Raw genomic sequence first — 13,889 nt, 5'->3', positions numbered from 1 at the left:
TAATTGCCCCCATGGCTTGTGTTGCAACTCTTGCTGACTCTGATCGCGGGAGCCTTGAAAGAAGGAAGGCGAGCATCTTACAGAAATTTGGGGAGGGGGGCTGTAAGCCAAGCAGACTAATTTGCTCAATATCCCCCTCCCCACCCCGCCGCCGCCGCCGACCAGGAAGCCTGTGAACTGTGACGACCCTGTTTTAAATCTAACCTGGCAAAGTGGACTTTGGCAAGTCACTATCAGTCAGCCTTTAGGTTCTTGAGGGCAATCTCTGAGGTAAACGCAATTTGGCAGTGGATGCTGAGCCACTGAAATTATAAGAAGAGCCTGCAGGATCAGGTCAGTGGCCTACCTAAGTCTAGCATCCTGTTCTCACAGTGGCCAACCAGAGTGGCAAGTTGGATCCAAGCTGTGAAAGTGGCAAGTTGGATCCAAGCACAAGGGCACACCCTCTTCCTGTGGTTTCTATCAGAAGGTATTCAGAAGCATTATTGCCTCTGGAGGCAGAACATAGCCATTGTGGCTAGTAGCCATCAATAGCTTTATCTTCCATGATAAGGGAATGGGTGGCGCTGTGGTCAAAACCACTGAGCCTCTTGGGCTTGCCAATCGGAAGGTTGGTGATTCGAATCCACGCAATGGGGTGAGATCCTGTTGCTGTGTCCCAGCGTCTGCCAACCTAACCATTTGAAAGCATACCAGTGCGAGTAGATAAATAGGTACGGCTGTGGTGGAAAGATAAACGGCACTTCCGTGGCACTTATCACACTGTCCCGTTGCGCCAGAAGTGGTTTAGTCATGCTGGCCACATGACCCGGAAAGCTGTCTGCAGACAAATGCCAGCTCCCTTGGCCTGAAGCAAGATGAGCACCCCAACTCCATAGTCTCCTTTGACTGGACTTAACCGTCCAGGGGTCCTTTACCTTTTTACCTATCCTCCATGAATTGCTTGGTCCTCTTTTAAAGCAATCCAGGTTCATGGACATGGACTGCCTCCTGTGGGATGGAGTTCTATAGTTTAACTGGGCACTGAATGAAGAAGTGCTTTATTTTGCCTGACCTGAACCTTCCAACATTCAGTTTCCTTGGATGTCCACACATTCCAGAATTATAGGGGAGGAACCTTTTCTCCTTTTTGCAATGCACAATTTTATAAATTTACATTGTGTTACTTCTTACTCACCTTCTCTCTAAACTAAATAAAGTCTCAAATGCTGCAACCTTTCCTCATAGGGGAGTTTCTCATCACTTGCTCTTGCTGCTGCTTTCCTGGTCATCAGTAATGGACGCAGAGCCACATCCTCCATGAATACACATCTAATTTGTTTAAGCTGGTTTGTCTGTTGAGGAGAAAAAAAGTTGGTACCCCTGATTCTTGCTGATTACAGGATCAGAACAAATTTTTAAGGAGCAACATTCTGATAGAAAGCATTTGTTGGGTTTAAAAGCACTCTTTAAAAATATTTGCTGTATGTCCCCCACCCCACCCCAAACCCAGCTGCAGTTGTTGGCACGTAAAAATCTAATTAGCTGCTGCAGAAAATTTTCATTGTTTCCTATTGACAGTTTGCAGAGACTATGTTTGAATAACAAGCTTGGTTTTAGAGGCTCTGGATTGGACCCTTAGTATGTAACCACCTTGCTGTGTGCTCTAATTGTCTTTTAACGTTTTCACCATTAGCCAGCTCTCAAACGATTGCATAAAGTAGCTGTGGTTGGCAAGAATTTTTTACCCCCCTTTATTAATTCCAAATTGGGTTCTACTTCAACAGATGTAATGCTTTAATGTTATAAGGGAGAGCCGGAATTAATACTACATTGAAAAATCTGTGTTGCGAAAGGGTTTTTTTCTGAAATAGGTTTATGCCACGGGTCTATTTTCTATTAATGGTCACTTCTGTTTCGACTTTATCCTGCCTCATGCTGAGAGTGTCTCACTTTTCCTCCTTGAATTAAGGAGAGGTTTTTCTTCTCACTGTTCCCTCTCTCTCTTTTAAATTGGAGGATCTCGCATTATATTTTCAGGCATTTTAGTAAGTAGCTTTCACATAGTTTCGTCTTCTTGCTCAATGAAACCAAAAAAATGTTTCAAATTCTCTGAGAGTCTTAGCCCAAGGGAAATAGACAAGGAGCGCTATTGAATGCCTTTCCTCTCCTGCTCAGCAGAATATAAGGGGAAAGGGGGTCTCAATATTGTTACCATTAAGGTTGCTAACCAACTAGGGGGAGGGGATCAAAACTGACCCATTGGGGCTTTCCTCCACTCCCATTCACCTGTGTGCCACTTTCCAGAATTTTAAAAAGTGCATGTTTCAACTAGTACTGAGCCAAATTCCACCCTAGTTGCAGGTGGTGGAAATGGAAGGTCTGTTTTTCAATTCAGGGGTGTGTGCACGGTCCACAGGTGGAAACAAAAGATGGATAGAGGGGAGAGTCATTTTGGGGAAAATCCATCCCCCTTAAGCCTCCCACCCAGTTTCAGGCGCCCCTTTTGCCCCACAGAAAATTCAAGCTGAAAGTTCAGGTCCTTGAGCTTTTGGCTCAGTGCAAGTTTCAACTGTTTAGCTCAGCCTTCCCCAACTTGGTGCCCTCTGAATAATGTGGGGCTGCAGTTCCCAGCAGCCCTGACCACCAGACTTGCCGGATGTGGGGCTGGTGGTATTTGTAGACCAACAAGATCCGGCGGACACCAACTTTAACGCGAAGGGCCTTTTCACTGGTGGCACCTCTGTGGAGCACCCTCCTTCAAAAGGCCTGCTGGACTCAACTCTTTCAGGGCTTCTAGAAACTGAGCAGTTATTCAGAAGGCCTTCTCCACAGCTTGTGTGCAAGGGACATTTTGTGTATTGCTTTGAGTTTTTAATGCTGTTGCCAGTTTCTGAACTTTGAATTGACTGATGAAATGGTTCTCTGGAAAGAACTGCTAGCCACTGCTTCTGCGCAGTCAATGAGAGGAATGGTCTTCCTTACCAGATCCCAGGTGGTGATGGTAGAAGCAAGGGAACCTCAACCTGTGTCACCCAAAGACGAGATTGCTGATGGGCTCGCCACCCTCGCTGACACTCATGTGCTTGCATGGCTGCTGATTGGCTAGCTACCATAAGTGTGTTTGTGTGGTAGCCTATCAGCAGTCATACACTGGCATGGCACTTAGGAACTTCCTTTCTCCACCAACATCTTGTTCTCCTGTTTTTATTGCTATGGTTGGACTGTTTCTATTATTCTTAGAGGGAGCTGCCTAGAGGGGCCAGGTTGTTGGGTGGGCATGGGGGAGAATTTTTTTTTAAAAAAGAAGGAAAAAACCAACTGTTGTCTGAATTTATTTTTAAAATATATTTTAAAGAGGAAGTTAGCCTCCTCTGCAAATAGGACTTTTGCTTTAGGTAATCAGCTACTCTTTGCATGTTCCTTAGGAATTGCAATGTGATGTGTCCGTTGAGGAAGACAACAGGCAAGAGTGGACCTTCACGCTTTATGACTTCGACAACAATGGCAGAGTCACGCGTGAGGTGAGCGAAGTTTAGCTTCCTGATACATGTGTGGTGCTTGCTAACAAGGGGAGTGGTTTGTACCATACTGCTCTGGGGCAAGGATGCCTCTGGTACTAACTGGCTGAGCTAGTGTGATGTTGTGGTATGTTCTCAGGGGATTGGGGTGTGTGTGTGAGAAAGCAGGGTATAAATGAAATTTTATACCACTTGAGATCAGGAAAGGCTTTCCTTGTCAGGATATGTGTGTGAAGTGCAGGGAGATTGCCCAAGAAAACTGGTGGATGAAGAAACCTGGACAAAGTAGGAATGGAAAAGCCAGAACTGTAGAAGAACAAAATGACTAGTTGAAGAAATGGATCTGGCCCCAGTTATACATGCATTGCCTACTTCTAGACTTGATTGCTGCTGCACACACTGCGTGAGGCTGCCCTTGAAGGGCACCAGGATCAGTCTGAGAAAGGGCCTTCTGTCTGGTAGCCCCCAGGTTATGGAGCTCCATGCCCTGTGAGTTCCACTTGGCTCCTACATGTTTCAACACTACTTCCAGCTGGCCAACGGCCCAGTTCATTTTTAGTCTGCCCTTCTCTTGTTCTCCTTTGCTTATTTGGGCTGCCTTATTGCTATTTTATTTTAATTCTAGTTGACTGTTTAAGGTGGTATAATAGTACCTTAAATGTGTAGTACAGTTGGGGCCCTTAGCAGCAGGCTTGCTTCACCCATTGCTATAAATCCATGTCTGGTTGCTGAATGTGTGTGCTGGGACCATGAGGAAAGTGTTATGCTTTCAAGGGTTCTGTGGCTTTACGTGATCTCTGTCAGGCCATTTGTATATGTTCAGTCTTGGCTTGATTTCGCAGCCATGCCTGCACGTGAAGCAGCTTTGAAATCTCCTGCTTTTGGAATACTCTGCGCTATTTTGTTTTGTTAAGCATGTCGTCGTTTTGATGCCGGGGATTAGCCATTTAAAAACAAAGGCGTTTTAAAGGGGCTTGTTTTTGAAGGGATAAAAATCTCAAACAAATGATACTTTAAACGGAGTGTCAAAACAAACCCTTGCAAACATATGCTCCTTTTGGCTCCCCTGCTGCCTTTATAGCTGAGCTATTGAAATAGCAAGGGCCCCTTTTGAAATTATTTCCAGGGAGATTAACGACGTCAGTCAACCATATTTATAGGTATGGAGCAGAGGTCCAGGCTGCCATCTCTGTCAAATCTCAGGCTGCCCACCATCAGAATTAATTGCAAAGCAGCAAAATATAGCTGGTACCTTTCCATAAATCAGATGAAGACAGCGTAGGGTGTCTTGGGGCATGCAAGCCTCTCAGGAAACTTATGCACAGGGCTGTGGAACCCTTTTCATCCCCATCTGGGCAACTTTCCAGGAGCCACCTACTAGTTTTGGGTAAGGCAAAAAGAGGGCAAAGCAATGAAAGTAGATTTTACTTTCGTATATTAGACTAGTTTCTGTGCACACACACCTCTGTCCTTCATTTCCCACCCATGGCACAGACTGTAGAACTGTTAGAAAACTCTGCTTCTCCTTGGATTTTGGTGTTCCAAATTACAAAGTGTGACGGTGGAAATCTTCTTTTTTCCAGAATTTTGCATTAGAGCATCAGGCATGCTCACATTGCCACAGCTCTTAATTCCGTCATGCCTTCTCCCCACTTTGCTTTAGCAGTAAGTACCTGTGCATCAGCCTGATACATAAGCCAACAAAATTTGGTTGGCATCCGTCTGTCTCGGGAGACCATGGCAGTGTGTGCCTTCGGGGGTGAAGTCAAACCATTGGAGTGTTGCAGCGCCTACTTTGGCTGTAGAGACCGATTCAGGAAAGTTGTGTTTCATTCCAGCTGGGGCAGATGAAGGCATCTGGTTGTGCTGCTGCGGGTGTAACATGGTGTTTCTTCTTTCTGCGCTCCTCCCAGCGGCCAATGACATTTACTAGCCTGTAATGATGATGATGATAGTAAAATATAATGTAGCCTGTTTTCCATGCTGACCACGGAACAAAGGTTTCTAACCTCTTGGCAGCCTAGTAAAAACAGGCAGAAAGAGACTTCTGCCTAGCAAACTGGAGAAGGAGGGGACAGATTGCTTCATGGGCATAGCAGCTACACCTGGTGGGTGCGGCATCTGCCCATGTTGAAATGGGGCTAGCCCAATTGGCCTTGCGTTCCCCCCACTCCCATGTGTTCTTTTAATGAGTTGAGTTGTGACCCTCTCTACTGTTAGGCATTCTGGACTGTTGATTGCCACTCTTTCTTTAGAGCCTGGGGGGGGGGGGAGGCTCTTTGTGTATCCAAATCACTGACTGGAACGTAAGACAGAGTACAAGTTATGCATGGGGCAAAATGTCATCTGTACTCTCAAATGACCAAACTCAAGCGCTTGCTTTTGTAATAACAAATTCTCCATGAAAAGTACTCAAATCTCCATCTTAGAAGGAAACTCTTTGGACATCAGCAGTCCTCTGTTTAAGATCCTTCTAAACGTAATACTGCTTTGATGGTTTTCTTGAGATACCTCTTTTATGGTGTTTTGGGTCTCTCCCCCCCCCCCCTTTTCATTTTTTCTTTTTCACTTCCAAGTTCAGATCTTCAACAGGCTTCTTTTGAAATGATTGTGGCGTGTACTCGGGAGCATAATTAATGTGATGGCAAATTATAAAATTAGCATCCAGCCGCTGTACTTGAAACAGTGTCATTAATGTCCAGGGTGAGAAGACTGAGAAGAAGGAAAAAATGCCATTTATGGTCTTTTTGGCGTGAGAGGGAGATAACTTTCCACACTGTAATGTGGATATAACTGCAAAACTTGGCTAATATTACTTCCCAGCATTCCTTGTGCCATGCAGAAATGAACTCGTTATATATCACGAGAGGCTTTTAGGGAGCTTGACAGCTGCCTTGTAATTAGCTTCATATGGTTGTTAATAATTGGACTTCAGACTTGGAATGGAGCATAGAGTTTGCAAGCCTTGAGGCTTCAACTTACCAGCGCTCTCTCTCTCTCTCTCTCTCTCTCTCTCTCTCTCTCCCTCCCTCTCTCCCTCTCTCCCTCTCTCCCTCTCTCTCTCTCTCCCCCCCCCTCCCCTTCCATCTTTTCCTATTTCACATCCCCTCACTGCTTTCTTCCTGATCTACCTTAGGCCTGATTCCAACATTTGCCAAAGGTGGGGTTGTTATTGATTTGAGCCTAACGTTTTTATGCTAACCACCATTCCACACTGGGTCTTTTAGACCAGGTTCTGTTAGGGATGGAAGAGCCTGTCAATCTTGGTTTCTCTCATTTTTGTGTGTGAGACCCAATGTGTGGTGGTTGGAGTATCAGACTAGGACCCGAGAGACCAGGGTTCACCGTGTGACTTTGGGGCATTACCTGCCTCTCAGCATAACCAACCTCACAGAGTGGTGGGGATTAAATGAGAGGGAGAACCATGTGCACCAACTTGAGCTCCTTGGAGAAAAGGACGGGATATACATGCAATGAATACAAAACAATAAACAAACAAACACACACATTTCTCCTTTTTTCAGTTTTAGCTTCTTTTATTGAAGAAGATCCGCACAAAACTTCATACACATTTGTGCATTTCTCCTAATATGTACATGATTTCTCTTAAAATAATGCATTTCAGGGTGCTATTTCTATGGATTTTAAAAGTTATTCGCTGGAGGTACTACTACACTGCCACAGAACGATTGCCTAAGACTGCAATCCTATATGCACTTACTTGGGAGGGTGTCCCATTGAAGTCAATAGGGCATGCTTCTGAGTACATAGAATTTGTAAGAAAAATACATTTACTCTCAGCCCAATCTTAAAACTGTTTAATAATCATCATCATTTTATTATTTATACCCTACCCATCTGGCTAGGTTTCCCCAGCCACTCTAGGCTGCTTCCAGCAGAATATAAAAGCATAATAAAACGACAAACGTTAAAAACTTCCTGATATAGGGCTGCCTACAGATGTCTTCTTAATCTCCTTGACATCTGATGGGAGGACATTCCATTACTTGGAAGTAAGCCTCACTGAGTTCCTTAGGACTTCCATCCAGGTAAATAAGGATAAGATTGTAGACCTAATGGTCATGAGTAGCTTTTTTGGCTAAGCAAGGTTGGCAGGATTTCTAAGCTACATCTGACCTTGGTGTGAAAATTACATGAGTGTAACGTAATTATTATATGTGTTGCAAGATTAGGGGAATCCTTGTAAACATTGTGCAGTTAGGTCAGAGAGCGGTTTTCTCCATAAAATATAATGAGGTGAAAAATGCACAGCAGTTAATGCGTTCTCACCTTGAAACTAGGCTGAAGCATTTGTGAATCTAATTATGGTCAGAGAACTGCACATAGCATCTTTACAATGGGCCACTCCTAACAAATGTACCACCTTATGCATTACGGGGGGTGGGGGTGGAACAGCAGATCATAGTCTACCCCATCTACCACCAGTGTGAGTATTTCATGTGTTTCTACGGGACGTATGTGTTGAAAGAAAACACCTCACATGCATAAACCCAAATTTTGCGACTGAGACATAACTTTAGGTGGAATCCTGGTTTTGTAGTTCAGCATGTTGGTTTTTAATATGATTATGGTGAAGACATTGGATGGCTTTGGAAAAGGATTGGACAAGTTCATGGAGGATAGGGCTATCTATCAGTGGCCACCAGGCATGATGGATATACTATGCCACCACAGTTGAAGGCAGGGATGCTTCTGAATAACAGCTGCTGGAAACTGGGAGGGAGGGGACTCTTGTACTGGGGTCCTGCTTGCAGGCTTCCCACAGGCATCTGGGTGGCCCCTGTGAGAACAGAATGCTGGACTAAGTGGGCCACTGGCCTGATCCAACAGGCACTTCTTATGTTCTTAACAGGGCAGTAGTGCAATGCTATTCCACCCCACCACACATGGCTTTATAATAATTTGGCCAGTGAAAGCCAAATTCACACATTCAGTCTTTGTCAAGAATGGGGAACCTGTGGCCCTTCAGTTGCTGGGCTCCAATGCCTATCAGCTCCAGTCAGCATGGCTGATGGTCAGGAATGATGGGAGTTGTAGTCCAACAACACCTGAAGGGCCATAAGCCACCCATCCTTGATGTAGATCTTCAGCCTAGTGAGGAGTTTTTCTCCCTTTTCAGTGGTCTTTCGGTTTACTAATGGGTTGCTCAGGGATGTGGAACCAGTTATCCAGTTGTTGGACTCTCGGTTCCCATCAGTCCCAGCCAGCAGGGCCAGTGGTTTGAAAACAGGTCAGACTGTTGGTCCATGTAGTCCAGTATTGCCCACACTGACTTGGAGTGGCGTTGCAGGCAGGGGGAATTGCCTGCCCTACCAGGAGCTACTTAAGATTGAACCTGAGACCTTCTGCATGCAAGGCAGTTGCTGTACCACTGAGGTATCCCCATTCTACAGAGAACTTCAATTTCGTAGCAGATTACATGATGAGTGTATGTGTGTCTTGGAGGTACAGAAGACTAGGCAAGAACTCAATGACACAATCAGAATGCAGGACAACTGTTGATTGAGTTGCACCTTCCGGCAGTGAAGACTACCTATGGCTGAAGAGCAGCAAAGTAATTTGCAACCATCCAAACCTTCTCAGCTTAGTCATGTGTGAAGTGCTGAACTTTTTGACCTGATGTGTTAGAAAACAGATTGGGGTTTCAAAGAGAGGTGTGTTGCCCGTGTGTGCTGTCACTGTTCCTCAACAAAATTCCTTGTAAGCAGTGTAGTGGGTTTGCCTCTTATCTGTGGAGCCTTGTTTCTAGAGGTGCTGGGTTTGTTAATGGAGTTTCTGATAGGTGAGAATGCTCAGATGGCCATCTGTCTCCTACCAAACAGCTAGCTGGCATTTTGGATATGTTGTCAAAAGGATGGATCTAAGCTGTCAGAAGATTTTGAATGATATTGCTTGCTTGTGTGTGTGTACTTGCTTGTGACCAGAGACATAACTCACCCAGTGTGTTCAGAGTTGAGACTGAAGGAAGAGTTCTGCAGGATAGATGGACACTGGCATACTATATATTAAGTTAGAATCAGTGTATATATGGAGTCATTCTGTTAACTTCAGTTATAACTCACAGTAGAGATTGAACCTTTTTGGCTTTTAATTAACCTGCCTTTCTGGGCTCGAAGGCTCAAGGTCTTATCTCCTTTAAAGCCATTTGCTCTGGTGGTTCAATGCCTTCTGGCATGTCATGCAAAAAAAAAAAAAAGTACTTAAAACTACTACAGGCAAAGCACTGGACAGCTATAATTTTACCATTCTTTCCTAAAACTTGTCAGATTCTCTTGGGAAAATAAACACACACATTTTGGGGAGCTCATTCAGATGTAACATTTAGTACTCATGGAATTCCCTTCTGTAACAATACCTCCAATAAAAGGTGGTTGCAATGGATTGATACAGGCACCTCGTCAAGGGATGAGTGGCAACTAGATCCTTGTTGAATGTCGTTGGCAGGATCATTCCTGCAAAAGTTTAGAGGATATCTTGTTGTAACATACCTTTTCCATTTCACTGAGCTCATGTGATTATTTATTTACTTCCTGCATCTGTATGTTGCCGTCTTGCCAGCGCACTTTTATGTACATGATGGTTTTAAAATATTTGCTTGGGATTTAACTGACATGACAAAAACTAAGAAGGGAAGGGGAGTGATTGAAAAATATAGAAGTTAAAGAACTGTAACCACTGCATGGTTTGGGGAGGAGAGGATTAGCTGGGTGGTAGTTCCCTCCTGTCTTACGTTGACACTTCTACTGCACTCAGAGGTAAGGCTGTGAATGGAGGTAGCTGGGCAAAGCTGAGCCAATAGAGTGGACCCTGCTGCCTTTCCCCTTCCTCAGATTGAGCCAGATGGAATGGCTGACCATGGAGAGAGTTCAGAGAGGGAGGAACCAAGAAATTATTGTTACCTCCGAAGCCAATGGAATCTCAGTCTCACTTCTTCCTCTGATACAACCAGATGGGTTTTTGGTTTTTAATTGGCATGGATGTTGCTTCAGGGTCAGCATGTGAAAGTCTGACTTTGCACTGAAGCAAGCTCTCAACTGGCAGGCCCTCCAATACTTGCACAAAGTAGGGCATCAATATCTCATTTGCTCCAAGTACCTGGAATTAGTCCAGGGACACAGAAGAGACACAGAGAACTGATAAGTGAATGGGTATGGTTGGTGTCAATGAGGAGGCAAGCTGATATTTGTGTCATTAATACAGTTCATTAATTGAAGAGCCATCGTGTAAGTTAAAACAGTTTGGACATAACTTTTGCTAACTGTAACAAAAAGAAACCCCCAAATTGCTCAACAACAGCATTTGAAACAGACATCTTACGTCCATAAATCACAAAACTGGCCGTCGTCTTCTTTCCTAGACACTCTGTCATTGATTGAGCTGCTGTGATGTCACAGAATGTAAACACATTGTTGTGGAATTGTCAATAGTAACAAGAGAAAATTCCTGTGAATGAAGTAAGAGGCGATTTTCTCTGAGTGGGGAAAAAGCACCTCATTCTTTATTTCTGTTCTTAACTCATTTGTCTCCCTCTGCTTGTTTCATCGTTGATTCCAGGACATCACCAGCTTGCTTCATACCATCTATGAAGTAGTTGATGCTTCAGTAAACCACTCTCCCAGCTCCAGTAAAACCTTGCGGGTGAAGCTCACCGTAGCTCCAGATGGGAGTCAGAAGAAGAAAAGTATCCTACTGAACCATGCTGGTAAGAGTTTGATTCTGAATTTCCAGTGATGGATTTGTCAACTCATTACGCAGAAGCATATAAAACTGACTTACCAGGTTGGTTGTCTGTCCATCTAAACCAGTTTTGCCATCTCTGATGGGCAACTTTTCATACCACCTACTGCCTGATCCTTTTAAATGGAGAATCTTTTTGGGATTCTGATCCCCAATCTCCTTTAAATCACTTTAGTCCTTTTACCCCCAAACATTTCTCCCCCTCCACATAACACAAAACTAGAGAATGCTTCTGTGAATGCTGGATCTTTCACTCCCTCCATGTGTGGTCATAGAGGAGATGATGTTCCCCTGCCCAGTTCATCTAAATGGTAGATAGCCCCCACTTGTTAAGCCGTGTAAGAATGTCAATAATAAGAGGGAAATGGCAAGATATAGCACTCTTGGTGAGGGAAGATGTTTGTTGTATGTTCATTCTGAAAACAATAGGGGGAAATGGTTAAAATTATAACAATAGGAAAATGAACATGGTTTTGTGTGTAGATCTTCAGAGCTCGAGGCACCGAACAGAAAGCAAGGCCAATGAAGAACTGAGGAGTTGTGAGAAGAAGCAGAGGGGCTCCCTCAGGTGAGCTGGAGCAATTCTTCATTTGTCTCATGATTAGGGATCTTTAAGGTCAGCCCTGAGAGGCTTAGGATTTAAAATTTGTTTTTTAGGCAAGCCTACTCAGACCTGTCATTTTATTATGCATATTTGATTTTTAAAGCTCTGCTGGTTTTATCTAAAAGCTATGTCTCCTTGTTGTTTTGATCTTCATATGCATGTTTTGTTTTATTTATTTCTTTTTGAAACCATTTAGAAGTTTTTGTTCATTAAGCCGTATATAATTCTTTGCTAAAGAAAATTCTTTGCTAAAGAAGTTGGGCTTACATCAAATGCTGCTGTGTCAGCTTGCTCCTATGTTGCCATAAAGATGCATAGAATCTTGGGACCATATAGGTGGAGCCTATCAAACGGAGCCTTGCCACCTGATTCGTTCATCACCCAGCCAGGAGATAATCTGGTGAGAAGGTCCCATCTGATTGACTGCACCCTTGCAGTTACAGACTTCCAAGCATTACAGGCTTAACAGCATGCTCCATTTCAGTAATGAGGTGTCCAGCTTTCTCCAGACCTTGCTTCAGAGGCTGCCTTGCCAGTTGCTGCCAAATCCTCACTTCACTCATGAAAAGCTTATTGATAAGGAAATACCTATGTTTCAACCACTTTTTAAAGCCACCATCAATCTTTCTTTGCTTGCGCTGCTTTCTTGTAGGTATTGCCCATCTTAAGATATTTGCCAGCTACAAGTAAACACATGTACCGTATTTTTCGCACCATAGGACGCACTTTTTCTCTCCTAAAAAGCAAGGGAAAATGTGTGTGCATCCTATGGAGCGAATGCAGGGGGGAGGCAGTCGGGAAAAGCCCCCAAGAGCCGCACACAAGCTCCGTGCGCTCTTGCGGGCTTTTCCCCAGGAGGGAGAAGGGACTGACTGGCCGCATCAGTTGCTTCTCCCACCTCCCAGAAAAGCCAGGAGAAGCCGCAATCTCTTTAAAGGGGTTGTGCGGCTTCTGCGGGCTTTTGCGAGAGGTGAGGGAATCCCCCCACCTCCCAGGAAAGCCAGAAGAAGCCGTGCAGCCCTTTTAAAGTGTGTGTGGCTTATGCCGGTTTTGTGAAAGGTGAGGGAATCCCCCCACCTCCCAGAAAAGCCAGGAAAGCCCTGCGCAGCGTCTCCCGGCAAGGAGAGGCTGCACGGGGCTAAAGGGGAAGCCAAAACAGCGAGTGGGATCCATCCCACCCCCTGCCTTGGCTTGCTCCATAGCTGCGCGCAACCCTCCGGCAAGGAGAGGCAGCACAGGGCTAAAGGGGAAGCCAAAACAGCTAGCGGGATCCATCCTGCTCGCTGCCTTGGCTTGTGCCATAGCTGTGCGCAACCCCTCCGGCAGGGAGAGGTTGTGCGTAGCCTGCACGCTGCTCTTTGGGGCTGGGGGGGGGGAAATATTTTTTTTCTTGATTTCCCCCCCTAAAAACTGGGTGCGCCCTATGGTCCGGTGCACCCTATGGTGCGAAAAATACAGTAACTTACCTGCATGCTACATACAGGACTCATAATTGTATGCATAGGGGCAGTTTCAACTGGGAAAACCGTCTGGAGGAAAGGGTTAACCTCCTTCCCACCCCCACTGCTATGGTCCCGATCCAAACCAGAGCCCTCTCACCTCCTGGCAACTGCATTTCACCATAAAGGGGGTATCCATAGTTGATCTTTTGCAGCAAAACTGACAAAGACCCCTTTGGAACCTAAAAGGCTAACAGATTTATAGCAGCATGAGTTTCTGCTGGCAGGCAACAACAATGTACAGTATGAAGATCGGAAGCAGGATTTCTTGTGAACCATTTAAGGAAAATGGTGATCTGTGCTTTAAAAAGAATTTTGAGAAATGCCCTTCAGAGAATAATAAAAAAGTGTGTGTGTGTGTGTGTGTGTGTGTGTGTGTGTGTGTTATTTTTCTGGTGTGACTCAGGGTGCATCAGTTTCCAGCAAAGCAGAGAGACAGTGGTCTCTTTCATGCACAGCTGCAGGTATACTTGCAGCCTTGAAAAGATTAGATAAAACAGGATTTATTTGAAGTTGTATCTCCCTGAA

General features: G+C 44.7%; 1 protein-coding gene across 3 annotated transcripts in view; it reads left to right on the top strand.

The window, feature by feature from the left end:
- NKD1 (NKD inhibitor of WNT signaling pathway 1) overlaps nucleotides 1-13,889 on the top strand; it is a 125,059-nt gene that overhangs the window by 98,387 nt on the left and 12,783 nt on the right. For 2 of the 3 annotated variants that reach the window (XM_081015547.1, XM_081015549.1), the window contains 3 exons: nucleotides 3,408-3,503; nucleotides 11,076-11,223; nucleotides 11,742-11,826. In XM_081015547.1, coding sequence (XP_080871673.1) covers nucleotides 3,408-3,503; nucleotides 11,076-11,223; nucleotides 11,742-11,826 — 329 coding nt within the window. The remainder of the gene's footprint in view (nucleotides 1-3,407; nucleotides 3,504-11,075; nucleotides 11,224-11,741; nucleotides 11,827-13,889) is intronic. The other variant, XM_081015548.1, reaches the window with a different exon arrangement.

This window comes from Podarcis pityusensis (assembly GCF_964106645.2).
Source record: "Podarcis pityusensis genome assembly, chromosome: 8".
NCBI lineage: Eukaryota > Metazoa > Chordata > Lepidosauria > Squamata > Lacertidae > Podarcis > Podarcis pityusensis.
Note: the sequence above shows the minus strand (reverse complement) of the source record. Positions and strands in the feature narration are given on the sequence as shown.